The following is a 27,286-nucleotide window of genomic DNA, read 5'->3' as shown; positions in this document are numbered from 1 at the left end:
GAGTGGAAATTCTGACAAGGGCTCCGGCCGGTGTTGTGCCGGCGTGGTCGAATTTAGGTCTTGTTCCTTCCCGAAGACAGGGTCAGCTTGCTCTGAAGAGGGCACCGCAGAACTCCACGGCTTTCGGACTCCCAATGAATTTGATATATATGTTAAGTCTTTTGTAAACTGGCCAAGAAACGCTACAATGAATCCCCTGCCCTTCTCCTTTCAAAGGGGGAAATTGTATCTAATTGTTTGGGAGCTGCCACTGAAACGGGCCAATCCATTTACAAGGTTTAATTTAGAAAATCCTGGGGGGTGGGAGCAGAGGCGGCGGGGGACCCGTGCTGGACGCCATCCTGCGGGTTCCAGCCCCGGCGGACGTCTCCACGCCCCGACCGGCCACCGCGGCGGGGTCCCGCATCGAGGGCAGGGAAGCGAAAGCAAAAGAGAAGCTGCCGGGCCGACGTGCGGCCGGCCCGGGAGCACCAGGTTTTCATTAAACACAAGCGCTGGCTCTCCTGGACGCGGGGCTGTGTGGTTATCGGCCGGCTGATCTGCTAACGAAATGCCTTTCTTTAACAAGCTTGTCTGCTTCCTCTTCGGGGAGACCCGGCCCCGGTGCCCGGGCTGAGCTGGCTGTGCCCCGGGAAACCTGCTGGTGCTGTTGGGTTTTCCCTGCCGCCAGGCCGGCCCTGGGGACGCACAGCATGGGCCCCGGGGGCTCTCCTCCGTGCGCGGGGACGATCGGAGCCCCCGAGTCGTGCTCCCCGACATCTGCGTGTGACCCCAGCACCGGCTCACGCCCTCCTCGGCCCCGCTGGCCACTGACGTCGGGCCCCAGCATCCTTGCCCCGGTGAGGCGGGTGGGGACGGGGAGACGGCGCGCCGTGAACAGGCCTCCGCCCCTCTCTGCTCCCTCCGGTGGGCGCGTTTACTTCCAAGCTCTTGATTTCGGGCTTAACGTTAAAACAAATCCAGGGACAGGCCCCGTCTGTCTCCCGCAGCGTTTCAGACCGACTCGTGTGCCCATAATTGCGGGAGAAAGAACCACCCAGGGGTGATCTGAGCGTCTCAGATTTTCCAGAAGGAAAAGCAGGGGCTGGCGGGCGGCAGGGGGAGGGGAGTGAAGGTCGCCCGGGGCCGGGGGAGGGTCATGCTACCCGGGGATCTCTGCTGCCCGTGGGCTCCCCTTTGCTTTCCGTTTATGCTAAGTGGGAAAGGTCAATCAGGGCCCTCCAGAGTCTACGGCTGTGATCCGACCACTTCCAAAAACCCAGAGACAGACCTGGAGCCCCCAGCCGTAGGCCGTGGCCACTTTGTCCGGAGCAGACCGGCCACCCCAGAGCCTGTGTTGGCCCAGGACCGTCTGTGAAAGCCGCTCGCCACTGTTTAGTGGATAGGGCTGAGTCCAGGAGGAAATCCATGGCCCGATGGTGGCCTCTCTTGCCCTGGGCTCCGCCGTCTGGAGCTGCAGAGAGGGGGACAGAGGTGGCCGTCAGAGCCACAGGGCGCCAAGAGGGGGCCTTGTGGCATGAACGAGAAGCTGGAGGCAGGGCTGTGCTCACGGCCATGGGAGCCGCAGTCCGTGGAAGAAACGCGTGGCTCCCTCGGAAGGACACGGTCTCCTGTTCGGAGCTGCCAGCTCGGTTCTTCGGGGAGCCGTGACTTCAGGGACTTTCTCTTCGTGCCCCCGAGACCCCCTCCTGCCCAGGGTTCTTCGTCCTCTCAAAACCAGGGCTGAGGTCATGTGACGGGCTTCTGAGCACCATCTGGCAAAACCCACACTGCCTTATGCCTCTTAGATTCTCAGTCTGGACGCTGTCCCCTCCACGTCCGTGCTGTCGAGAGCGGTGTGTGTGTGTGTGTGTGTGTGTGTGTGCGTGTGTGTGCGTGTGCAGCGGGGGCTGGGGTGTCCATAAGTGCCAGGAAATCCTGGTAGAAACTCTTGGGATTATGGACATCTGAGAAACCCCATTACTATCGTGTAATGTTTCCTTCTCAAAGAGAAGCCTGTCTTCAAAAATCTTTGTTTTATTATTACTATTTCAGGGACGTTCTTATTCCAGCTCCAACCCAGGTCAAGCCTGTTGCTCTGTAGCAACCGGTGTTTCCAGCCGTCGGGACCGGTCACCCCCCCTCAATGGGGTTAAGGGAAACAGCCGGAGTTCAAGACTCACTCCACCCCAGCCGAAAGTATCCCTGTTCCCTGGTGGAAGGAGATGGAAAGACTTTGCTACAGAGCAGTCAGTCCCACGCGGACCCTTATGTGGAGCTGGCAGAAACACTTCCCCGAAATGTTAATAAGGACACAAAGATGTCTGATGACACATCTGTGTGCTTTTCTAGAAGCTTGTCATGAAAAGGTACCTGCTTTGCTACTAAAGTTTGGCTCAAACGGTCCAGCAAACATGTTTCTTAAATGGAGACTCTGGATCCTGCCTCTCGCGAAGTGCCATCCGGGGCTCGGCCCCACGGTGTTCCTTCCGCTGCCCATCAGCTTCCGGACACGGGTCGGGGATACGCGCGGTCCGCACAGGAGGGGCGTGCCTAGATCTGACCGTCCGTCACTCAGATTTCACTTTCATTTGGAGGAAGGAAAAGTGGTTTGTTTTTTTTAAGTTCTCTTCTAATTTTTGAGGATTATTCTTTTTGGCTTCAATTTCTGCAATATTTTTTGCAATCAGAAAAAAAAAAAAAAAACAAACAACCCAAACCACCTTATTTTCAAAATGCTGGGTTCTGGCTACGAGCTGTAGTCGTCTCAGGAGCAGAGGTGGATTCCAACTTTGCCGCGTCTGGTGGCAGCTCGTGTCCAGGGCTTAATCCAGGCCGAGCCCCAGGGCCGAGAAGGAGCCTGAGTGGATGAGGGGGGGCAGCTGACGGGGGTCCCAGGGACCTCCCTGGTGCGTGCTCTCTGTGTTTCCTAATGCAAAACCGTTTCTCTGAGGTCAAGAGCCTCGATCCACTTTTAATGGTTTGCACAGGCGACGGGAGAATGTAGTCTTTGTTATGTGGTCTCCGGAAACAGTTTTGGAAGCAGAGGAATCCCTTTCGCAGATGAAATCTCCCGTGAACCCCAAGATATTCTCGGCAAGCTCACGCTGCTTCGATCGGCCGGGTCGGGCACCCGGGCACCCCCAGGAGCCCGGCGCTGCTCCGGGAACGCAGCGGAGACGTGCCGAGGGGCCTGGCTCCGGGGTGGGGAGTCTTCAGGGGCCATTTGCAAACTTGTAGTTAAAGACACAGAATAGGACCTCCCAGCACTGGGGACACGTGGGGGCTGCATATGGCATCTTCTGTCCTGTTCGGCTCTCAGCCCGGACGGCCACCATGAACGATGAGAGCCAGCGGTGCCTGCGTTCCCAGGGTGGCGTGGAAATAGCACGGCGAGTGAGGCTCCAGCGTGCCGAGCGAGCGGGGTCCTTGGCCTCCCAGGGGGGCTGGCAGCAGGAGTGAGGCGTCCCGGCCCTGGGGCCAGGGGCTGAAGTCAGGGCCACCCGGCTCAGGAGAAAGATGGGTTGTCGGCCAGGGGAGCCAGTGGCCTCCGCAGGCTGGCCGGGACGCCGTAGGGGCTCCCAGGGCACCCCCGGAGGGCGGTGCCGACCCCCCAGAGAACACTTCCGAGCAGAGCCGCAAGGACAGTCGTGCGTAACTGGATTGCCAACAGAAGGCCCCGGGGAACAGCCACAGGGTGTCACGGAGCTCCCTGCCCCGCGGCAGGCCAGGGCCCGGCTGCCCCTTCGCCCCGGCACCCCCCACCCCCACCATCTCTCTGGGCGCCGAGGCCCCAGGAGCCACTCCGAGGGCCGGTGTGCAAGCCCTAGACCCACCTGCTCGTTGATCTGGCACATGGTGAGGTTCTGGTCATTACAGGAGCAGGCCACCCGGATGTACTTGAGCCAGCTGCCGGACCCCGCCGGGGCAGCCTCCATGCAGAGCTTCTCCGTGCTCAGGTCTTCGGAGATCTGTCGGGGAGAGCGAGAACCGAGGAGGGTCAGAGACATCCTGTGTGCTGGTCTACACAGCCTGCAACTGCCCAATGAGGGACCAGCCGTCTGGGCCCAGTAGGAAGGCAGTCGGCGTCTGGACTTCAGCAGACCCCCTGGGCATTGGCGACGTCCTTGTCCCCCACCTCCCCCCGGCTGCCCGTCCCAGGAGCCTCTGAGAGCCTGGCGGAGGGACGGGAGGACGGCCCTTCCTCTCACCGAGCAGACTGCAGCCCTGGTCTGGCAGTAAAGGGGCTGCACAGCCCGCCCCCCCACCCCCACCCCCTGCAGAGCCGCCCCACACGTGAGAAAGCGGAGGCCACTGTGTCTAAGAACAGAGCCCTCTGCTAAGGGGAGCTGGGGCGCTGGGCTGGAGAAAAACATTCTTGAAGGTAAAGGTGTTGTCAGGGTGTGTGACCGCAGGGACTCGGCGTGAGTGTGCGTGTGCAGGCGTGTGTGCGTGCGTGCCCACACCGGCGTGCACATCCCCCTGAAAGTAAGAGAGCAAGAAAAGCATTCAGTTTTCTTAAAGGTGAAAAGTTTCCGTTCGACACCCGGGGCCCGCAGATGCCCGGCCTCTCCCGGCGCGCCCAGCGGCCAACGCACGTGTGACCGGCGTCACTGACCCGGTCCCCGCCGCGGGTCTCTGCACAAGCCCCTGCCGGGCAGGGCTTGGAGCTTCTCCGGGTGTGTGCGTCCGAGGGGGTCATTTGCTAGAAGACCTGAATGCTGTCCCCCGCCGGGAGAGGGGTGCCCCTGCAGCAGAATCCCTCCCATCCTCACCCCTGCTCCGTCCGGTGCTTGCGTGGGGTTCTGAATCCAGAGCCACGGAAGCCAGCGGCATCTTGGACCAAATTCCCGGGCAGCGCAGCCCCAGGTCTTACAGCCTAGGAGGGAGGGGCTGAAGCCTCAAAGTAGGAAGGGGCGTCCAGTGGGCAGGGGACATGAGAACAGGGTGTCAGAAGGACCCAGTAAAGTCAGGACAGGGGGTAGCAGCCTGTCCCGGCAAAGACAGAGGAGGCTGATTCCAAGCATCATGGCCTCTGCTCCCCCGGAGGGCGTCCTGAGCGCCCGTTCTGGACAATAAAGCCCGGGGAAGGGCAGCTCCCGGCCGAGGCCCGCAGAAGCTTCTGACCAGCAACTCTGGATGCTCTGTAGCAGCTCAGGTGCTCCCCAAATGTCCACAGACACTTTCTACACGGCCAAGGTCCCCGCCTGGCCTCTGATGGTGAGGAAACGGAGATCTCGGGAGGCAGGCGCGTTGCCGCGGGAGACGCGGAACCTGCCTCTGTCCCGTCTGCCCCTCTGCACGTGGGGGTGCCTGGAGCCCCTCCTGGAGCCACCAGCAGTGCCTCCCATAAATGACAAGTCTCGGAGCAGACAAGCTCAGGCCCAGCTTTGCTGACGTCACTGGAGGCTGATCTGGAGGAGGCTCCGAATCCAGGGACCACGGTTCTGTGATTCTCTTTTTTTTTTTTGGGGGGGGCTTTCACCAAATGGGCCTAATTCTGAGAGAGGGAAGAGAGGCCGGGGGGCCTGGGGAGGAGGGAGATGAGAGACGGAGGGGTGGGGCTGGAGGGCGGTGTGGCGCAGAGAAGCCGGACCTCGGGGTGCCAGGGGGCGCAGGGGCATGGCTGGCTCCAGGCCGGCATCGGGAGGCCACTTGGGGCTGGCCGGCAGGGATGGGAGTGCAGGCCCACGCGGGAGAGGCCCCCCTCCGGGCGCTAACGCCTCTTAGGGGCCCCCCTTGCGCCTCCTACCCCAACTGCAGGAAACCCGCAGAAAAGACCCACAAAGCAAAACCTGTGGTTAGCGGCACGTCAACTGAAGGGGCAGTCCTGCCACCTTCCTCTGTCACAGGAGGAAGAGGGGCCGAGCAGCCAAGACCCATGGACCCCACCCCACCCCCCTCCGGGGGCCCGGGCTCCCTGTGATGCCCCCCCCCCACAGCCACTGTCTCTGTCCGACCCCACCCGTGGCACCGGCTGGGGATGGCGAAGAGGGCACAGGCTGCTGGGACCATCACAGCCCTTGCGGCCTCTGCCCCCACTGCCCATGCGGCCCCCGGGCTGACCTGTTGCCTCAAGGGTGTTGCTTCACCTTGACGGGCTTGGGTCTGTCTCCCCAAGTAGTGGCTAGAGGGACACTGATCCATCCGTCCAACTAACCAAGTAACCACTGTCCTAAGTGCTTAGAAGCCCTCTTCACCCAGTTTGCCCATATACGTGTGTGCGTGTGCATATGCATGCGTGTATGTGCACGTGCATGTGTGAGTGTGCATATGTGTGCATGCACATGTGCGTGTGTGCACGCGTGTGCTTATGTGTGCCTTGTATGTTGCAAGTGCATTTGCATGTGCACGTGTATGCTTGTGCGTGTGCGTGCACACGTGTGAATGTGTGTGTGCGCGTGCGCGTGTGAGGCGCCACTCAGGTGGTTGCTGAGAAACCAGCAACATGTTTTGGGAAAAGACAAACCAGCCCCAGCGAGGGGGTGGCCCCGAGGGAGCCTACAGGACCGACCCCCAGAGGCCCCCGCTTCCCCCCTGCACGCACCCTCCCTGGGGGGCCTCGCTCATCTGTGTCCTTTTTTGCCACCGTCCTCCACGGCTGCACCCTCCCGTCCCCCCCGCCGCCTTCCGCCTCCCCGGCTGGGAACGATCGTCCTGGGATGTGGGTCCCAGAGGCAGAGCACATTCTCTGGGGGCTGGGACTCTGCACTGCGCCTTGCAGGCTCAGTCCTCGGGGCTCTTGGCCTGCCGCGAGGGGAGCTCCATGCCACGCGGGGGTGGCTCCACGCTGCCCCCCAGAGAGTGAGTCTGACCCTCCGGGTGCTCACAGGACTTGTCCTGGGGGCAGATGAGGGAAAGCGCAGGGCGCCTGGACCGCAGTGACTGTCCGTCGCCCTCCGGCACCTGTCGGTCCAACACTGCCACCTGAGCCCACGCCTGAGTCCCACGTGCACACCTGGAGCCAGCCGCCTGGTCTCCCCTCGGTCCCCCCACGGCGGCCTGGTCTCCCCTCGGTCCTGCTGCGGGCAGGGAACGCCTTCGGCGCGGACGCCCCAGCCTTCCCGTGAGCTTTCTGGGTCCTCGTGGAACCAACCTCTCTCTCTCCCTTAGGACAGCCGGGCAGGTGCTGGCACGTGGCCCGTGTTCTCCTGAGCCTTCCCCGTGCCAGGCAGCCCTCTCCGTCCTCTCAAGCACGTCTGGGCGTGGACACGGCTGGCTGCTTACCCGCACGGGATGCCAAGCCGTCCCTGTCCCTGTGGGGGAGGCTCCACGCTGGAGGGCCAGCAGCCCTCCTTCCTGGTGCCCCCTGGGAAGTGCCCCTTCCCTTCAGCCCAGAAGGCCTGTCCCCCCAACCCCTGACCATCTGGGTGGTCACAGGGTGGGCGTCACCTCCTGGCGGGTCCTGCGGGTCAGAGGGGACTCCTCCCTGAAGCTCTACCTCTGAGCAGCATCAGGTACCTCTTCCGCCAGAGAAGGTCCGAGTCCTGGTCTGGGGCCCGAACCTGCAATGCCCCTGTGGTGGGAGGGCCCAGGCCTGCGTCTGTCGTCGCGGCTGGGCGGTGGGGCCTCACCTGGGCCTCACCGGGGCCTGAGCCCCCGGCGCGGCGGGCAGGACACTGTAGGCCTGGCTCTGCTTTGGGGTGTGGATGGGCCCGTGCCCTCTGTGACCCCAGGCAGGGAGAAACGGGGTGAAGACACGTGTCTCCTCTGGCTTCCGCTCCTTTCCCCTCTCCGTCCTCCCCGCAGGGCCTCTGCAGTGGACGAGCTGGGCCTTTGGGAAGCCCACCCCGAGAGCCCCTGCGGGCTCAGGTCTCCGTCTGTGCTTGCGCGGCCCCGTACCGGTCACCGCAGGTGCTGGTGTTGCCGGGTTCGCCGCAAGAGGAGACAGAAGCCAGACGCAGGGCTCTGGAGCCAAGGCAGGGACCGGAGGGAGGGTCTCCGTGCCTGCTCAAAGGCCCACGGGGTCCTGGAGTCCAGAAAGCAGGCCCAGGAGGCCACAGGTCCCTGCCCTTGCCTCTCCTACAGTGAGACCTTCCAGCACCCGGAAGGCCAGGTCGAGACCACCCCTCACCCGCCTTGGCTCCTGGAGCCCGAGACAGTTACAAGTGGATGCGGGAGGGCGAGAGCGGCAAGCGGCTGACCCCTGATTGTGCGCGATGCCTGAGGAGGGAAGGAGGGAGGGGGCCCAGCCCCCCGGCCTCTCCCCGCTGCGCCCCTCCGCCCCCGCCCCCTTGTAGGCAGCGGCCTGGGGGGCCTCGGGGCCGAGTCTCTAGATTTGCCATCCGGCTGCCTTGCCTGACCCCACTCCAAAGCCTTCCTCCGCGTTATTCGGGGCTGAGCTTCGGGGATCCCAGAGCCTCTCCCGGCAGCTGCCTCCTGTCCGTCCCCCCACTCGGCCTCACAGGCCCCCCCACCCCCGGTCCCCCTGCCAGCTCCCCTCGCTCATAAATCACCGCCATCAGAAATGCTGAGTTATGAAGCAAAGGGATGGAAAAATTCTTTTAACCTTGACAATTTTTTTTGCACATCATTTGAGGTTTCCTGCACTTCTAATCTGTGGGCTCTCTGCTGGGCTGGCTCCCTCACGTGCAACAGCCACGGACCCGGCCGGGCGTGCAGGGGGGACGCCGAGGCATCTGTCGTCAGCTCGCCTAATGGACTCGGGGCATGCAGGAAGGCGCGGGCACTGTGAGCCTGCCCCCCCCCCGTGGCCGTAAGGTAGCCCCGTCGAAGTCCAGGCATGGTGTCCACCCGTGACAGTGGTGGGGGGACCGGAGAGGGCCTCCTCCTACCCTGACCCCTTCTCTAAGGACCCCCAGAGCCGTGGGGGTCTCATTTCTGTCCAGAGGCACATGCGGGCACATGCACACACGTGTGCGCACACACACACACACACACACACACACAGCGTGGTTACGATTTATGGGGTCCATGAGTAACTAAAACAGAAAGTCCATTCTTGTGACGGAAGGAGGTGGGGGAAAGGCATTCTGGAAACACCTCTGTCCGGGTGCAGAGGGAGCCTGGATGAGCTCATAAATCCCCTGTCCTGACTCTCATTCTGGGGCTCAGTGGTGATATGACCAAGCACTGACCAGCAATGTGGCTGACAGCATGGGGTCATAACACAAGCAGACAGGAGTCCTGGCAGGCAGGTCATGGGCCTGTGTCCCCACCTGCTCTGGCTGAGAGGGAGGCGGGGATGAGAGGGGGAGTGAGGGAAGGGAGGGGTGGAGGGGGGTGGAGGGAGCAGGAGAGATGGGAGAGAGAGGGGAGGGAGGGGTGGAGGGAGCAGGGGAGATAGGGAAGAGGGGGAGGGAGGGAGCAGGGGAGATGGGGGAGAGGGGAAGGGAGGAGAGGTGGGGGATGGAGAAGGAGGGAGGGAAGGGAGAGGTGGAGAGGGGGTGGAAGGAGCAGGGGAGAGGCGGGCAGAAGGGGGCTGCTTCCAGGAAAAACAGGTATCTCACGGAAGCCAGTTCTCCAGGGCAAGGGCCAGCGTGGCTCCCAAGCTCATGGTGAGAGAGGTGTTTTCTGGAAGCAGCTGGAGGGGGCTCCCCATGCGTGTCTTGGGAAGACAAGGGCCGAGGTCGTTGGTCTCAAGGATCCGAGAGAAGTGTCTCCAGCTCAGGGCTTCCCTGAGCTGCCTGCAGCAGAACCGGGGTCACTGGCCCTTGCTGTGACCTGAATGTGACCTCGCTCTGGGGGTCCCCCCACACTCTGCAGCCTGAGGGGCTGTTTGGGGGCTGGGCTTCCTCCCGAGCGCACATCTTGTCCCCAGGCCATGGGCTGTAGCCCTGACCCGAGAGGAGCACACGGGCAGACTGGGGATTTGGACCAGCACTTGTAAGTGTCCAAGGGAATAACGGGACAGAAACCCCTCGAGTGGTCAGCAGTGGTGGAGGTGGCGGTGGCGTTGGGACATCTCCGCAGGCAGCCCGTGGACGGGCGAGGGGCCTTGCGGAGAGGCGAGCACCCCGTCACTGGGGGGATTCAAGGTGTAGGTGGCCGTCCTTCCAGGGTGCTCAGAGGGGGGCTGGACTCTGACCTGTATGTGCCTGTCCTGCCCTGAAATCGCATAATTCCTAACTCGACAACACGGGGGTTGTCGGGTCGTCTTGACTCAGTCCCTCCTTTGGAGCTAGAAATCCTCTTTCCTGATTTCTGGCTGCGTGCGTGGAGGCCCTTGGCTCCCTGCACACGTGGTGTGCACTGTGAGGGACACTTGGTTTCTCTTGGAAGCTTGCTGCACACACCCAGCACGGAGCCCCGGGCCCACACCGGTTCCGAGAGCGCTCAAGTGTGTGCGTGCCGCGGGGACTCGTTTCTGGCTACTGATGGCTGTGGCCATCAGGTCGGCTGCTTCTCCGGCTGGCCGCACCTGCTCCGCGGGCTCTCCAGAGACGCGCTAGGCTGGGGGGCTCTGTCCAGCACAGGACCGTGAGGGCACCGGCCAGAAGCGGGGCTCTTTCCTGGGTCTTCTGGCTGGTGAGGAAGTCGTCCCCTGGCCAGTCAGGAATCTTCAGTGAGGGGCCCCAGGACCCCGATGGGGACAAATCAGTTCTGGCTGTGAGTAGGAGAGGGACATCCAGCAAACAGGTGTGTGTCTCCCTTCAGGAGCCCTGCTGCCCACCTGTGCAGGAGGTGGGCTTTCTGGAGTTTCTCAGGGTGTCCCCAAAGAGAAAGCCCCTGGTCACTACAGAGAGAGCCCCGGGCCCAGCCTCGGCCCCCAGCAGGAGAGGGTCCTCGTCACAGACCCGCCAGCACCAGAACAGCAAGCTGAGCCAGGGGCTGATGGGCGGGAGTCCCGAGGACCCCCTCTGCTTGCCCCGCCCCATGGGGGTGCAGGCTGTTATGGCCACTCCCAGGGGGCGACTTTGCCCAGAGGCTCTGTCTTCAGATGTCATTGCTGGGATGACATAAGACTTTCACCTGTGATGTCGTTTGTACGTTGAATTTCTGTAGTGGGGACCCTGTCTACAGATGCGTCCTCCCCAAAGGTGTCCTGCATTGAGGTCGAACGGAAGGTATTCCAGAAGGTGAACGCCCCGTGTATGACTGCCTGGTTGTGTTGGGAGCGGGTGGAGAGGAGGTGGGAGGGGACATCGAGGCGGGCGCAATAGTGAGAAAGTCACCCAGCCCTTCCCATGAGACAGCTGGGACCCCAGGGTCTGGTGTCGGAGCTCCCGAGGGACGTGCCCGGCGCTGACATGCAGGGGGGCCTGTACGTCGCCTGGGGGCCACCTCGATCTGTGATGATGGCACACGCCATTCCCTCCTAGCCAACCCCAGAAGGACACCAGAGTGGGTCACACTCTCCCGAGGGTCCCAGGAGAAACAGCGGGGTGACTTATTGATATCAGTGCCTGGGGCGCTGGGGCCTGGGGCCTGCTCTGTCCGTTCCCTGTGGATAGTCAGGGGCACCACACCGGGACTGGCCTTCCGTCCCCGTGGGGACGCCTGGGTTGTCTGCCTGTGACGAAGCCCCTGCCGCCCCCCTCTCTGCTGGACGGAGTGGGCTCCTCACGCCGATGGCCCACCCGCTCTCACCCCCAGGGCCGAGCCCCAGGCGTCTGCAGCCACAGGGCAGCTGGGCCCCACCACACCCATCCACCGACCCACTGCCGTGGCCTTATGGGAGAACTTCTCATAAGCATGGAGACGGGGTCTCAGCTGAACCCAGATTCAGGAAAGCAGGCCCCGTAGACCCGGGCCTCCCTTCCTTCCCACCTCTGCGGGGCCGGCTGGTGTGACGAGAGAGGCCGCTTGCCAGAGCCGGTCTTGCTGAGATTCCTGACCTCAAATAACCCAGGTATGATCTGGGTGCACACGCTCTGTCCCCGTGTGCACCCCCACCCTGACCCGGCATCGCCGTGGGGACACCGACACCTGTCTCGTGGGCGCCCAGGTGCAGAAGCATGGTCCCGCCAGGGCCCCCGGCAAACACCGGCGCGGAGGGTCCCAGCCCCACTCGGCCCCAGCTTGGGTGGAAATTTCACAAGTGGTTCTGCTGCTGGGCCTGGAGGCTGACTGGGGGGCTGAGGCCCAGGGAAGGGCGGAGCCAAGAAGGGCCACCGAGGGTCGGACAGGTGAAGGCCGGGTCCTGGCCTGGCTTGCAAGGCCCCCTCCCCACCGCCGCCCCACCGCCCAGCTTGCAAGTCCCACACCCTCCTGCCCCTGCCCCTCGGGCTGCTGTGGTTACGATGCTAACAGCCCCAACGTCTTTTTAAACCCTAATTTGATTTGAAGCTGGGCCGGGAGCAGAAGCCTGTGAGCCGAAGGGCTGCCTGCACCGCAGGCTCAGCTGTGACATTCTGAAAGAGACACCTCTGTTTTGTTCTCGATCATAAAAAAGATTGGAAAAAAAGCCCAAACAACCAAAACCAAACGCCTGTGGCGGCGTCCTTGCCCAGGGTGGGTGGGAGCCCGGGGTCTGCTCACAGGAAGCGGTTCCACCGACAGGCTGATGTGAGGCCCTGGGAGGTGTCACATTTGTAACCCTTCTCTGGCCACATAGAGGGTGACAAACTGCAGAGCTTGTGAACAGGCGCACTCCCCCCCCCTTCCCCGGCAGGTGCGGGAGGAATTCTCACAGCTGCTGCAGCCTGCGGGGGCAGGGGTGCTGGAGACCTCCAGGCACGCGCTCTTGTCTGGACAGAAGCCTCCGGAGTGGAAGCCCATGTAGAAGCCCACCCGGGCCCCCAGGGCCTCCTCACCCAGCTCTGTCTGCTCGGCTGCTACCTGTGCGTCCTCCAGCCCGTGACCTGGATAGAACGCTCTGAGGTCCGGGGCCTGGTTGTCCTCAGACCCTCCGGGTCCATCCCTGTCTCTGCGGACGACGATCATGCATGCAGGCTGCACCCAGGAGTGATTCCAGAAGCACCTCTCAGAGAACCAGACGCGTCTGGGTGGAGAGAAGCGCAGTCTTCCCATCCCTTCCTCAGACATTCTCTACAGGGGCTGCCCACCTGGCCCTTCCCACCATGCTCCCCATCATGCGGAGGCAACATGCCCCTCCGGCCACCACCCCCCTGCAGACCGCTGACTCTGTAGTCACTGCTGAGCCTCCCCACCGAGTCACGAAAGGCTCACATCCACCCAAAGGGGCAGCCACCGTTGTAGGCACTTCTGTAGATGAGGAAACTTACAGAGAGGAGTTGGGTAACTGGCCTGATGTTGCACAGCAAGAAAGGGGCAGACAGGTTGGATAATGGGTCCTGGCTGCCTGCCTCATTCCTTTCATGACCTATGGGGACTAGTGCTGCACACCCTGGTTGGTCCTGTCCTTCTCACCTGTCTTCTACCTGAGGATGGTGGCCAAGAACAACTAAGGCTTCCCCAGAGCTTTGCCAAGGACTGGTGTTCAGTTGGAGCTCACCGAGCATCTCTACCAATGGATGGATGGATGGATGGATGGATGGACGAATGGGTGGGTGGTTGGATGGATGGATAGATGGATAGATGGTAGGTGAGTAGATAGATGGGTGGATGAATATGTTGTTGGACAGATGGATGGATGAGTGAATTGCTGGCTGGATGAATGGATGGATAGATGAGTGGACTGTTGGATGGATGGATAGATGGATGGATGGATGGATGGATGGATGGATGGACTGTTGGATGGATGGATGGATGGATGGATGGATGGATGAGTGGACTGTTGGATGGATGGATGGATGGATGGATGGATGGATGGATGGACTGTTGGATGGATGGATGGACTGTTGGATGGATGGATGGATGGATGGATGAGTGGACTGTTGGATGGATGGATGGATGGATGGATGGATGAGTGGACTGTTGGATGGATGGATGGACTGTTGGATGGATGGATGGATGGATGGATGAGTGGACTGTTGGATGGATGGATGGATGGATGGATGGATGGATGGATGAGTGGACTGTTGGATGGATGGATGGATGGATGGATGGATGGACTGTTGGATGGATGGATGGATGGATGGATGGATGGATGGATGAGTGGACTGTTGGATGGATGGATGGATGGATGGATGGATGGATGAGTGGACTGTTGGATGGATGGATGGATGGATGGATGGATGGATGGACTGTTGGATGGATGGATGGATGGATGAGTGGACTGTTGGATGGATGGATGGACTGTTGGATGGATGGATGGATGGATGGATGGATGGACTGTTGGATGGATGGATGGATGGATGGATGGATGGATGGATGAGTGGACTGTTGGATGGATGGATGGATGGATGGATGGATGGACTGTTGGATGGATGGATGGATGGATGGATGGATGGATGAGTGGACTGTTGGATGGATGGATGGATGGATGGATGAGTGGACTGTTGGATGGATGGATGGATGGATGGATGGATGGATGAGTGGACTGTCGGATGGATGGATGGATGGATGAGTGGACTGTTGGATGGATGGATGGATGGATGGATGAGTGGACTGTTGGATGGATGGATGGATGGATGGATGAGTGGACTGTTGGATGGATGGATGGATGGATGGATGGATCGATGAGTGGACTGTCGGATGGATGGATGGATGGATAGATGAATGGATGAGGCACAGTTTTCCAGACCTGTCCAGACACTTTTGGCTTCCTCCACTTGCCAAAGTGAGATATAAGGGAGCATCCATCCAGGAGATGTAAAGCAGCAGAACACAGGGACGCCTCTCTCAGGAGACCTGCCCTGATCCCACACATCAGGGTGGGCCCCTCTGGGGGTCCTCACAGTCCCTGCCCCATCACAGTACAGATTACAGTGGGCTGTGACTGTCTTGTCCACATGATTCCTTTCTTTCCCCTGGATGATGAGAGCTTTGAGGGTTTCATCTGATTCCCAGAGCCAGGCAGACAATGGGTGCTCAATGAATGCTTAGGAGACAAAATGGGCACTTGAGACCTCTCCCTCCTGCCATATTCCATATGGCTTTGCCCAGTGGGTCTTTCTTTCCTCATCTCCCTTTGTCCCACTCTCGACCCCTCCTCCTTGTTCCTCCATGGGTTCTGCTCAAGCAAGTACACACCCTCCTTCTCGTTGCCCTGCCTTGCTGGAAATCAGAGCTACAGTTTTTCCTGGGTCCAGGGTGACAGTACGACTTCCCCCTAGTCAACGTGACAGCATCCTATTTCCCAGGGCAGAGGCCACGCTAACTTGTCGGGCTCACACCCTGTGGAACCTGGCACACAGTAGGTGTTCAAGGACGCTGGGGCAGCGGCCAGGATAGAGCCGGTGGGGTATATTTAGTGCCTTCCCTGCCGCTGACTCAGTCTCTCCAAGCCCATCCTTCTTCCTCCTTGGGGACGCATCAGTCCAGAGAAGTACCATGACTCACGACCTTCCATATCGGGCGGTGTTTTGAGATCAGCTCCTGGAAATAGCTCAAATCTCAACAGGCCAAACCTAAGCAAATACCTGCCTGTCCCAGAAGGAGCACCTCTTGTAACTCTTTGGCATACAAAAATGGTCATTGGCAGAGGGCTTCTGGTGCAGTTGCTATTGTCTTTGGATGCCTTACAAATAGGCAACTCTGGGCCCTTCCCAAGCAGGCCCAGAATACCCCCCCGGGCCTGGGTCTGCACCTTGTCTGGCTTCATGGAGACTGGAGGTCCGCTTTTCCTCCGAACGGTTGATTGAAATGATTCTACCTCCTAGGATTTCTTGCTTCCCAGGGCACCCAGAGCTCAGCCACCGTCTAGTTGCATGAGTGGGGAGAGGCCCCGGGGTCCCGTAACTGTAATCCAACAGGCCCATCCTTTCTCTCGCGCCCAGCCGTCCCCGCGTATCAGATGTGGAATGACAGAGATGGGGAGGGGCAGTACCCGCTTTCTGGGTGTCACGGGTCCTGGATTCTCAGGCGCTATCATCCCGGCCAGAGGCCATCCAGGTTTTCGGTGATGGACCCTGAGCCGCACGCCAGGCCTGCCCTTGGACGTGAGCTCGGCCTGAGATGTCTCCCCGGGAGCCCGAAGCCGGCTTCCTTCCCAAGCTGTGGGCACATTTGGTCCGATCGGCAAGTTTGAAAATGATTCATAGACAGAGGTGGGCAAAGTCAGTCTTGAATGACAAATGGGACCAATTAAATTCAATAGCTCTCCCTCTTTCCCCATGTTCCAGCCAGTTCCTACGGCCAGTCACCTTTGACGAAATATATCAAAGGAATTAAAAGTGTGTCCCCCACAATGATATTACCTGGATCCCTTTCAGGTCCACACCAGCCAAGTTCAAGCATCTATTCAAGCCCAGGAAATAGAATCGAAACGGTTTATTAAAAACCTAATCACAAGCATTTATATGACACAAATGGTCCTGAATGGCACCCACCAACTCCACGGCCCCTCCCGGGGACAGCACAATGCAGCCGATTACCCAGAATTTAAACGGGGGTGTTTAAGAGCCTGGGAACATTTTAATGGGGATCTTTCTTTGTGGATTCTGCTATTGTGTTATTATTATTATTTTTTTTTTTTACTTGAAAAAAGCAAAGGATGGGAGGGCGCATTCGCTTTCCTCCCTTGAGTGATATAAGAATATATGACTTATTCTGGCAGATCTGTTTCTATGGATGCTGTCAGGATGTGAACATATACCCGTGGGGAAAGGGAACACCCTGCCCACCTAATTAAAGTCGCGCAGCGTGGCTTAGGGCGGCTCCCGGGTCAGCTGTCCTGAGCGGGGCCCTGCAGCAGGTGCGGGGCTCAGAGAAGCTCTCCCAGGCGAGGGCCAGGTGCGGGTCTCTGGTCCCTCTTGACTCTCTGGATCTCTGGATCTCTGGCTCCCCGACAGCCGGGCAGAACAGCTATGCATCAGAAGACTTTCCTTGGAAATCCTCCCGGTGGCCACCCCGGGGGCTCGATGGCGGGGCCCCCTCTGGTGGCCGGGACCCCCAAACTTCCTCCAGTTGGAGGTGCTGGAGAGCTGGGCTCCCCGGAGGCCCCTGGGGTCTTTGCCAGAGCCGGGCCCACCGCGGCGGTGGCCCAGCGAAGCCTGCACCCGCCCCACACCAGCACCCCACGCCAGCAAGGTTCGGGGTCGCTCTGGTAGGACGAGCAGGTCCTCAGCGGTCCCTCGGAGGTCAGGGATGAAAGGGCACGGAGCTAGGGGTTTCTCTTCAGGGCACACGGTCCCTCTCTCTGTTGGGGCACAGGCTCTTTTCTAGAAGATTCTCTGTCTCTGTGAGGAGGTTCAGCCCTTCAGTGCTTCAGATGCATTATTTCCTTTACCCCTTACCTTACTCTCCAAACGATATACCAGTTCGCTTTCATTTTATTTTTGTTCAGTCCTCCCTCTAGAGGATTATTTTGAAATTATTCCTTCAGCACAAATAACCCCAACTTTGACTCTTTCCCGAGTGCCTTGTTTTGAAGACGAGGCTTTCTCGTTTGACTATCCAGTTTAATTTTTTAACGACATAGTGAAACACGCAACAGGATAGAAACATTTAAAATAAGTACCCTCACTTCCCACCCCAGTGATTCAGTTGCCATATCAGCTACAAATTGTGAAAACCAACTTCAGAAGCGTAATTATTTCAAAACACACAACTCCTGGGGCGCCTGGGTGGCTCAGTCGGTCGAGCGTCCGACTTGGGCTCAGGTCGTGACCTTACAGTTCATGAGTTCGAGCCCCGCGTTGGGCTCTGTGCTGACGGCTCGGAGCCTGGAGCCTGCTTTGGAGTCTGTGTCTCCTTCTCTCTCTGTCCCTTCCCTGTTCATGTTCTCTCTCTCTCTCTCTCTCTCTCTCTCAAATATAAAATAAAACACAAAAACATTTTTTTAAATAAAAAATGAATAAAGTACACGACTCCTTCCACTTTTGCCCGTACTTTACATTTATGTACATATTCCATAGCGGAAGCAGGAGTTCTCTCTGAAAACACGACCTTAAAATCCCGAGGGGCGCATCGGAGCCACGGACAACGGCTGACAGATACAGGCGGAGCCCGGGGTTCTGCAGCTGGCATTTTGCAGGTACCATCCACTGCCCCGGTGTGTTTGTGAAACGCATCCCCGGCTGAGTGACCCCACGGCACAGCCTTCAGCTCTCTCTGGGTGTTTCTTTAAGATTTGCAAAGCGGCACAATCTGGGGGGCAGTCCTAGGCAGCCGCCTGTTGTAACTCCCTGTGGTCAAATGTATTTCTTCCGAGTCTCGGAGGCTGGCTGTGACGGAGGGCTCCAGGACGGGTCACGCCAGAGCTCCGTGGAAGGCCTCCCATTTGGGGTCCTGGACAAGGCCCCTGGGGACGCCTGGCACATAGAAGCGTCCCTGGAAAGGGAGCCTCGTCCCAGGTCCTGGCCTCCGGGGAGGGTGGGGCAGGGGGGATGCTCGGAGATGTGCCTTTAGGACGAGTGCTCCCCGGGCTGTCACCGCACCCCACCGCCTGGGGCGTGACGGCACAGAGGCGGCCTCTGGAGGCCAGGGGGCCTCACGTTATATAACCACCCGTGAGAAGATCTCCGTCTTTGGGTTTTCTGCAGAGGTCGGTGGAGAGATTTCAGGATTTGCATGGAACTCAGATCCTGGAACGTTCCAGTGAACAGCTCAGGGGCAGACAGGGATTAGACCTCATTTGCAGGGCAGGGGCGTGGAACTCTGAGTGAAGGTTCTCTCCAGCTTTGCCACATTACCTCCTACTCACCCGGGGAGCGGGGTGGGGGGGGGGAGCTCTTTTTCTTTTCACATTTGGGTGGATGAGGATTCACATTAGGTTTGAGATTTTCATCCCGTTTTGGCTTCTGGAGGGATGTCCTTTCACGGGAATCTTCGAGAGTCAACTAGTTGCTTTTAGGAGCTGATAAGTTGAGACACGGCCACGAAATCAGAGGACCGCAGGGCTGCACGCACGTTTTGGACGACAGACACTTGGGCGCAGCCGTTTCAGGGAGGTCCTGGGGCCCCGTCACGTCCTGGTGGCTCCTGAAAAGCCATCTGGCTGTCAGGTGACTCGAGGGTCCCCTGAAAGGTTCCCTCAAGGTCCCCACCCTCCCAGCAAACCCAAGAGCATGCGGCTATCTGACCTTCCTCTCCGCCGGAAGAGACCCCTCCCGAGCCACACCTGCCACGCCATCCACGAGGACGACCTCCTGTCGGTGGGGACCCCCTTCCTGGGACGGCCAGATCCCCCAGCTGCAGAGACCCCTTTGCTCGTCCAAGTGCAAACACTAGAAGGCAAATGCCCCTTCCTTAACGGGCCGACATCTCATAAACAAAGCAGAGAAAATAACACACGCGCCCCCCCCCCCCACCGGCTGCCCCCAGTGCTACAGCGTCCCCTTTGTGAGCCCGTGACTGGGGTGGACGGGGCCGGTGTGCGAAGACACGTTTACAGCCTGGCATTATGCAACAGGATGGTAACCACACATTCTAATAATAAAATAAACTAAATACTAATAAACATTCAACCTAAAGATCCTTCACGAGACGCCCTAATCATTTTTCTGCTCCCACTTCGGTTTTTTCTGGAACAGCTCCAGCGAGCCCAGGGTGGTGCAGCGGCCTTTTTCTCCGAGGGAACAAAAGGTCTTTTTTAGTCCTAAGTTTATCCAAATATTCTCAGCTTACTACTAGCCCCTTTCTGAATTGATATTCCCAATAAAAGGACACTTTGTATCTTTAAGCCACACTGCCCACCCCCCCACCCGAGCGAGGATGGAACCCCGGTCTGCCACTTCCTCGGAGATGGGCGGGAAGGGGACATCCCCAGTGTCGTGGGGTGGGAGTGGGCGGCCGGGGGCCCAGTGCGGTGGCCAAGGCCGTGCGCCGGGGGCGGAAGACGGAACCCACGGAGGGTGCCTGCCCTCCAGCACGCCGGGCTCTAATTTTGTGCAAGCCCATCCAGGCTGCACGCACCTGCCAAGCACGCTGAGTCCTGCGTGAGCTCGCCGCAGGGGAGAGAACTCCCTCCAGCCGGGCTGAGATGTGAGGCCTGTGTTCTGGGCCGCGAGCGCCGCTGGGGAGCCCGCCTTTCACGCCAGGCACAGGCTGCTTCTTAGCGTCGGCTCCTCCCCATCTGCCCAGACCCTCTCGCACCAGCCAGCATCGCAGCCGTGTCCTGTGCGTGCACGTGTGTGCACGGGTGCCCACGGCCTCGTGTGCGCGCGTGTGCCCCCAGCAAGCACGTGTGCGCACACAGAGCCGTCCCCGCGGCCCCACAAAGGGCATTTCCTTCCACCCCGGCCTCCTCCAAACGGCTCTGATTAGCGTTAATGATAATTCTCATTAATCACCTTCAGTGGCTGCAGAATGGAAACGAGGCCTCGGTGAGGTGACAGGAGCCACTTAGGCGGGATTTATGACTTGTGTGAGTGGTGGCAGCTCCGGGCCCTGATGCCTCTGGCCTGTGGCTGACATCACGGCCACATTTGGGCTCCAGCACGGAGCCTTTCGTGTTTCTTCTCCCCGCCCGACCTCAGGGGTGCCACCGACCCGGGGGCCCTCCTGGTGCACGGCTGGGCAGAGCAGGGGCGGGGAGGGGAGCAGCCTCAGGGTTTGGGAAGAGGAAGGAGCAGGAGGGGCCCGTGTATTACCAGCAAGTCTCCCACCTTCCTCCCCAAGAGCAGCCTCACACCCCCTTTCTGCCCCTTGAGCCCTTGGGAGGGTCGGCCGCCCCCATAGAGCCCAGCACAGACAGACCCACCTCGGACGTGGGACTGCCTCTGATCCACCCGTGACCTTGGTGGCCTGCACAGTAGGTCCTTGGGGGGTTTGGGGCTCGGCGTGGGCTGCGTGGGGGGCAAAGGAGGGGTTGCAGGGCTGAGCTCATGGGAATCCAACGGGAGTCCCCCTGAGTGGCCACCCAAGGTCTTCGGGTCATGGCTGACTCGGCAGCCCAGCCCCCGCGTTCCCGCGTGGCCCGCACGGAGCCTACAGTCCGCTGAATCCCGGCTGCTTCCGACCCCTCCTCACCCTCGCGGCCTTGCCCACTGGCCGAGCTGCTCGCTGGCCGAGTGGAGCCCTGCTCATCGTGGGGACCCTGCAGGTTTCCTCCCTTCCCATCGCCACTTGTGGCCCGGCCCTGGGACTCTGCTGGTTTGCACGCAGCAGGCACGGGGGTCAGAAGAACGGTGCTCTGGAAGGACTGATCTGCCCTGGGATACTCCGCTCCCCTAACAAGCAAGCAAAGTGTCTTTCTCGGGTCTCAGGGAGGAGTGGGCCCACGTGTCGGGCTTCTGGGGCTCCCGGCTGGACCCTGATAATTCAAACTGTGCCCTGGGTCTGGTCTCCACAAGGCCCACCCGGCTGCCTGGGGCAGCTGGGGGTGGGGAGGGGGGCGGGAGGAAGAGCCTGGGCAGCAAGTAACGATGTCGCCATCAACCCGGTTTAATTTTGCCCTTGCGCCAGGGGGCCGACTGCGGGAGCACAGGGTCATTACTAGGCTGTTGCCAAGGCGAGGGGGGTAGGCAGGACCGGCTCGGGCAGGGGATATTCTGGAGTCTCTGTTAACCTGGACTGAACTAGAAAAGGAGTCGGGAAATGAATTGCCAGCCTCATCCAGAAGCACCCTGGGTGGGGTCGCCGCGACCCAGTGCGATAACCTCCCGGGCCGTCGCCAGGCCCTTCCATGTTCCTGAGCGGCAAGGTCAAGGTGAGCTTTCCGAGGGCTGCTGTGCGGGGCTCTCTGGGATCCACGTATGGGCGAACCAGGAGCCCCAGAGAACCAGCAAACCACCTACAACGCAGACCTGTGCCCCACACCTCACACCGGGAGCAAACGCTTCTTAAGCAAAGGAGCCTCTGTGCCAAGGCGAGGACAGCGGGGGCGTGGGCCGTTCTGAGCTCTGTGCCCTTCCGTGGCAGCCATGGGGGGGGGGGGCGCCTCTTTGAATGTCACCTGGGAGTTCCCGCGCTCAGGGCCCCTGTGGCCTAAACCACGCCCCTGCCCCGGAGAGACACAGCTTCTCCGTGCTTCTGAGGGGCTCTTGGGCTGCATCGGGTCCAGGACGCTCATTTGGGCGCTGGTCTCAGACCCAGAACCACCTGCTATCAGTTGGGTGCTTTGCATCCACCTGCATGGATCTGGGTTTGGTTTGTTGTGGGGTTTTCCGCTCCTCCTCGTCCTCCTCCTCCTCCTCCTCATCCTCCCTTCCTTCTCCAAAAGGATTTTAATCCCAACATCCAGCTTCCTGAGCATTCCTGTGGGGCGGCTGTAATCCCTTTAAAGAGAACCACCAGGCAGTGTTGAGGCTTGTTTGGAAGGGGCCTTTTTGGGGCGGGGGGAGCTTCTTCAGGGCCTCGCACTTCTGAAAGCATAAAGCCTGGATCACACTCTCCTAAACGAACACCCCCGCGCACGACGCTCAGGCAGAGCAGCCTCATGGGAGGCCCGGGGGGGACTTGGAGGTCTCGGCCCGCCGGTGCTCCACTGGACTCCTCGGCCCCGAGGCTTCGGGGCTGTGCACCCAGCGACTCCCTCCCATGTGGGGAGGGATTCCCCAGAAATGAACACCTTCCTGCGGAAGGTTTACTTAGGGACGGTGCGGTCTGCGTCATGTTGGTGGTTAAACCAGTTGTCAAAGGACAGGGATGGCGAGGGGACCGCAGTTACTGGGACGCCAGCCCGTGGCTCGGGCGTCTCCTCGAACACCGCCGTGAGGGGAGGTGGCGGCCTCGCAGCCTGGGCGGACGTCTGCCTCCGGCACCTGACCCGGCCGAGAACCAGGCGTCCCCTGCACGCCCTGGGCTGGAAGGCCCCCGAGCTGCAGCCAGCCTCCCAGATTCTGGGTCCCTCCCTCCACTCCTGGGGCGCAGACGAGGGGGCCCTTCAATGGCCTCTAAGTAATGAGGCTGCACGTTGTGGCGTCTTCGAATCCCTGCTTCTCAGACGTCTGGGGAGACGAGCCCCGGCTCCACGAGCGACCTCCGGGCTGGCCTTCCTGTGACCGTCCAGCCTCCGCTCTGCCATCCCCACTTGCCCTCGCCGTCCCCGTCTCCACCCACCCCTCCAGGGAGTCCTGACGCCCGGCTCACAGCCAGGTCTGTGACATCTCTCGCTTCTCCTGCAGGAAGCCTGATGCATCGTTGCACCCCCACGGGTCTCTACGCGCCCTTGGTTCCCAGCAGAGGACCCCGGGCCGTCCTGTGCACAGCACAGGCGAGTCTCGTGCCACCACGTCCCCTCTGGTTAGAGTGTTCAGTAGGACTGGAGATCAGCACTATAAACGCCGTGGGACACTTGTCGGAGGAGGAAGGACGAGGTCACTGGAGTCAGCGGGCGGCCACCCCGGGCTCCTTGCAGAGAAGCCTTGCCGGGAGGCGGGGCCGAGTCAGGAGAGAGCACTTTCCCTCACCTTCCAGATGGACGTCCCGGGCTGGCCGGCCACCAGCAGATGCCCATGCCAGGCTGTGGACAGTTGGGCCTTGTCACTTCCCACTTGCCAAGACTCTTCTCCCTGGCCTGCTTGGGGCCTCTCCCAAAGTCTGGGACACATTCCTTCCTGTTCTTCAACTGCTCCTTCCTCCGGGAAGTCGGGTTTGGGCAGGTGTTACGCCCAAAATGGGTAACGTTTGGACTACACCAGGGGTTGTGTTGATAAATCTCTCTCTCTCTGTTCACTTGTTTCCCTTTAAGGAAACAATGATTATCTTGGACTACACACGGCCTTGAAGGGGCTGCATGGTGAAGTGGGGCTCCCCAAATGCCTGGAGCCTTGGAGAAGATTCTAGGTAATTAACGCTGCAGTGTTGGCCCGATCACACGGAAGGAGGCCACGGACGTGCAGAGCCCATCAGCTGGTACAGGTTCTCCGGCCCCGCCGGGCGCAGCACTCGGGCCTCGGAGGCCGTCCCACCTCCCAGGCTGGCGGCGAGAACACTGGAGCGGCATCCAGCTCAGAAAGCTGGCCCTTCCTCTTCCTCAGGGAGGGAAGTCTCCAGAGGGAAGGGCAGCAGCCCCGTGGCCACTCAGTGCTGGGAGCCCAGGCTCAGGCGCCTCTGCTTGTCTGCAGGGGATGGGGGGGCGATCAGCACGACTCACATGAATGCAAGCCCCCAACCACACAGCCTCATCCCCAACTGGGGGGCTGGGGGTGCAGGCCCCTCGCACGGCACAACCTCCTCCATCCCAGCTGAGCAGAACCTTTGTCCAACAACGTAGACTGTTCTAGAAGGATCCGGCTGCTGCCAGAGATGACTGGCCCCTGTCGCAGCGGAAGACATCTCCCTGGACAGAAGCCCCCGGGCCTCCCACTCAAGTTCCGCACATACGGTCATCATTAACGCGCCGAGTCCCGGATGACAGGATAAGAGAAGTATTTGATTCATTTATCAGAGCTTTCAAATAGGTGACAATTAGGGACGAGGGACTGTGGCCCAGCTGATAGGAACGCATGGACTTAATTACGTTTGTCTGGTGCTCCTCTCGGGATGCCGAGCTGCTGCAGGAACCCCGTTCTGGGAGGTGGGTCGGGACGCCCCGTCGTCTGTTTCTGGGGCGAGCCCGTCTGCACGCGGGGCCCGAGTCACGTCCAAGCCCAGACAGGTGCATGGCTCGCAGCTTCCGTTTTCCGGGAGACCTCGCGCACTGCACACCTGAAGCCCTTGTCCGGTGCCGACTTCAGATCAACGTGACCTTCGAGTGAGGGCGTTGCTCTCACGGGGCCTCGCTGTCCACGCGCGGGGGCTCCGGCCTCCCTGACCCCACACAGACGGACACGTTTTTTTCCCAGGGGGAAAGAAGTTATCACCGCCAACGGTTTTCTGAAGACGTTTTACAGGCGGCCCCACAGGACGGAGGTGACAGGGCTGCTGAGGATAAACAAGGGTGACAGGTGGAGTGGACCAGAGCCGCAGAGTCACTGCGGAGACACTTCCTGCAGACGGAGGGGGCAGCCTCGCGGAGGGCGGCCGTGGGTCCCGCTCGTCCCGGAACCCCGGCCTCGGGCCCCGGACGGAGGGCACAACATCCTCACGGCCTCGGGCGGCAGGGTCCGGGGGGAGGGGGGCCGTGTCAATGACCTTCAGTCGCAGGAGAGAGGGGACCGCCCCGTCCAGGAGCTGCCCAGCCCCCCGCGGTTCGGTTCATGCCCCCGATTTTCTGAACTTCCGGAACAGTGCACCACTTAGAAATTCAAAAGCGATGTGTTTCAAGCCTGCGGTGGGCACGCGGAGCTGGGGTCAGTCCGCTGAGTGACAGGATGACCCCCGATCACCGTGTTGTCCATGGCCATGGCAGTACCCTCCCTGGCTCTCCTCAAGGGGGACCCGTGGGCCACCGTCCAAGTCCCCACGATTTTCTCTTCTCCTCGGGCACGACGGAGGGTCCGTTTCCCTCACAATGGTTTGAGTTAGGAGTGAGCTCGCCTCCTCTCCCGGCACGAACCCCACACACAGGGACGACACGGAGACGCGGGATAAGGTGGAAATCAGGCATCGTTTCCTATTGCTGGGTCCCGTTGTCTTTGGTGGTGTTTGTTCCCGGGCCCTCCGTCTGGTTTGCTGCCACCGCCCTTGCCGTCACGCTTTGAGGGATGTCGGGAGCGGCGAGGGGTCCCCCCGCCTCTTCCCAGGCTCTGGGCGCCCTCATCCCTGTGCTCTTGGAGGCCGGGGCAGGGCGTCTGCAGTGAGGTTGTCTGCGCTCCGCTCCCTGGCTGCCACTGTGGGGGTCTCGCCGCCCCCCCCCCCCCCCATGCCCTCTTAGGGCAAAGGAGCATCTGGTATCTGGAGAAAACCCCTTTCCGGATCTGCTTGTCTAGTTCCTGGAGACAGAGCCTGTGAGTTTGAGTTGCATGGTGCCTTTTCCTGCATTTGGGGACAGGGGACAAGCGGGCCCCCCATCCCCGTGGAAAGGGGCCCATTGAACTGTGTCTGCACTGCCCACGCTGACCTAGGCGTGTCCCGGCCCCGAGGGCAGACACGTGCGCAGGACAGGGCCACGCACAAAACGGCTTCTATATTCTCAAATCCTGGCATCGCGTTAAGAGCACAGCAAGGTTTACCCAAGGGCACATTTTTGCCACAGTGTTAATACACGTCAGTGGTTTCGCTTTACTAAGACCGCGGCCTCAGACGGGGCCTCTCCACCGCAGCGCGTTTGGACCCGGACCGCACTCTGCTGTCGGGGGCCGGCCTGGGCTCTACCCAGTGGCTTCGCCGGTGTCTCCTGGAAGGCAGTATGGCCCATGGGTGAGACCGTGGGCAGACGCTCTCCCCGCCGTCACTGGCAGGCCCCGGGGGCACGTGAGCGGCTCTGGGGGAGAAGTGGGTTAATCTCGGAGTGGGGTCTGGGGAGGGTGTCTCTGTGGAAGCCGTCTCTCCCGTGGGCGCTAGCCTGGCACCTGTAGAGAAAGCTGTGCTTTCTGGATGCAGGGGAGGGAGGAGGAGGGCTGGGCGGGGGTCCAAGGCGCGAGAAAACCCTGCATGTGAGCCACGTGGAGGGGCTCCACTCGGGCACCTGGTGGGTTCTCTCAGCTCTGCCAGGCGGATGGTACCGGGTTTCCCACGGCCGATGCTGAGATGGGGAGGGGAAGAGGCTTCTCCAGGTGGGCCCCGCGGCTCCGGGAGAGACGATGCCCCCCCGGTGCACGAAGCCGTCGAGGGTGCTTTGAAGGACGCGTTTCATTCGCTCAGAAAGTGCGTCGTCAACAGAGCAGGGCTCCAGATGCGGAGAGAATGCCGTTTCCAGGGAGGAAGGTGGCCCCTGGCTGGTCTGTCCACGAGGTCTCCCCACCCCGCCCCAGTTCACCGCGCGGGTTGGGGCCCGGGGACGGTGGGGGCCCGCCGGGTAGTGGAGCTTCCAGTCTGTGCCTGGCTGCGACGGCGGTGGCTCTCGCGGGGTCGGGGTGAGGGGCTGGGGGCCCCTCTCTGCGGCTCTGTACCCAGCGTCCTGCGTGTTTCCTCCAAGGCTGGCGGGATAGGAAGCAAAGCCGCCCCGCCTGTTTGCTGCCCCAGGCACCCGGACGGCTGGTGGCTGGCAGGCTTCAGCTCCCTGAATGTCTCTGCAGTTCGGGGACTTTCTCCGTGGGGGCTGGCCAGCTTCCAGGACGCTGCTCCTGAGAGTGTCCTGCTGTGAGGGCCTCCTGGACCTGCCCCCGTGACTTCACTTTCCTGGCCTTGGATTTGCACATCTGTGAAATGGGGGCAGCACCGCTCTGGTGGGACTGGCCTGAGGCTTAAGCAAGACCACAAACATTTGCATCTGACAAGTGCTCGGAGGGCCAGCTCTGCAGTCAGCAGGCTTTCGTTTCTAAATGCTCTGCAAACAGGCGGGGGCGGCAGGGGGGTGAGGGGAGGTAGGGGATGCTCAGTGCTTCTCTGCTGGAGAACGAGGGTTTCAGATGCACCATCCCCTCCCTGGGCTCGCTAGGGCTTCCCCCCACCC

The 27,286-nt window shown here is 60.8% G+C and overlaps 1 protein-coding gene across 1 annotated transcript in view; it reads right to left on the bottom strand.

The window, feature by feature from the left end:
• The window catches only part of PRDM16 (PR/SET domain 16), a 314,028-nt gene that overhangs the window by 41,206 nt on the left and 245,536 nt on the right, over nucleotides 1-27,286 (bottom strand). The window contains exon 4 of the mRNA XM_042996261.1: nucleotides 3,816-3,950. Coding sequence (XP_042852195.1) covers nucleotides 3,816-3,950 — 135 coding nt within the window. The remainder of the gene's footprint in view (nucleotides 1-3,815; nucleotides 3,951-27,286) is intronic.

This window comes from Panthera tigris, chromosome C1, assembly GCF_018350195.1.
Source record: "Panthera tigris isolate Pti1 chromosome C1, P.tigris_Pti1_mat1.1, whole genome shotgun sequence".
Classification (NCBI taxonomy): domain Eukaryota; kingdom Metazoa; phylum Chordata; class Mammalia; order Carnivora; family Felidae; genus Panthera; species Panthera tigris.
Note: the sequence above shows the minus strand (reverse complement) of the source record. Positions and strands in the feature narration are given on the sequence as shown.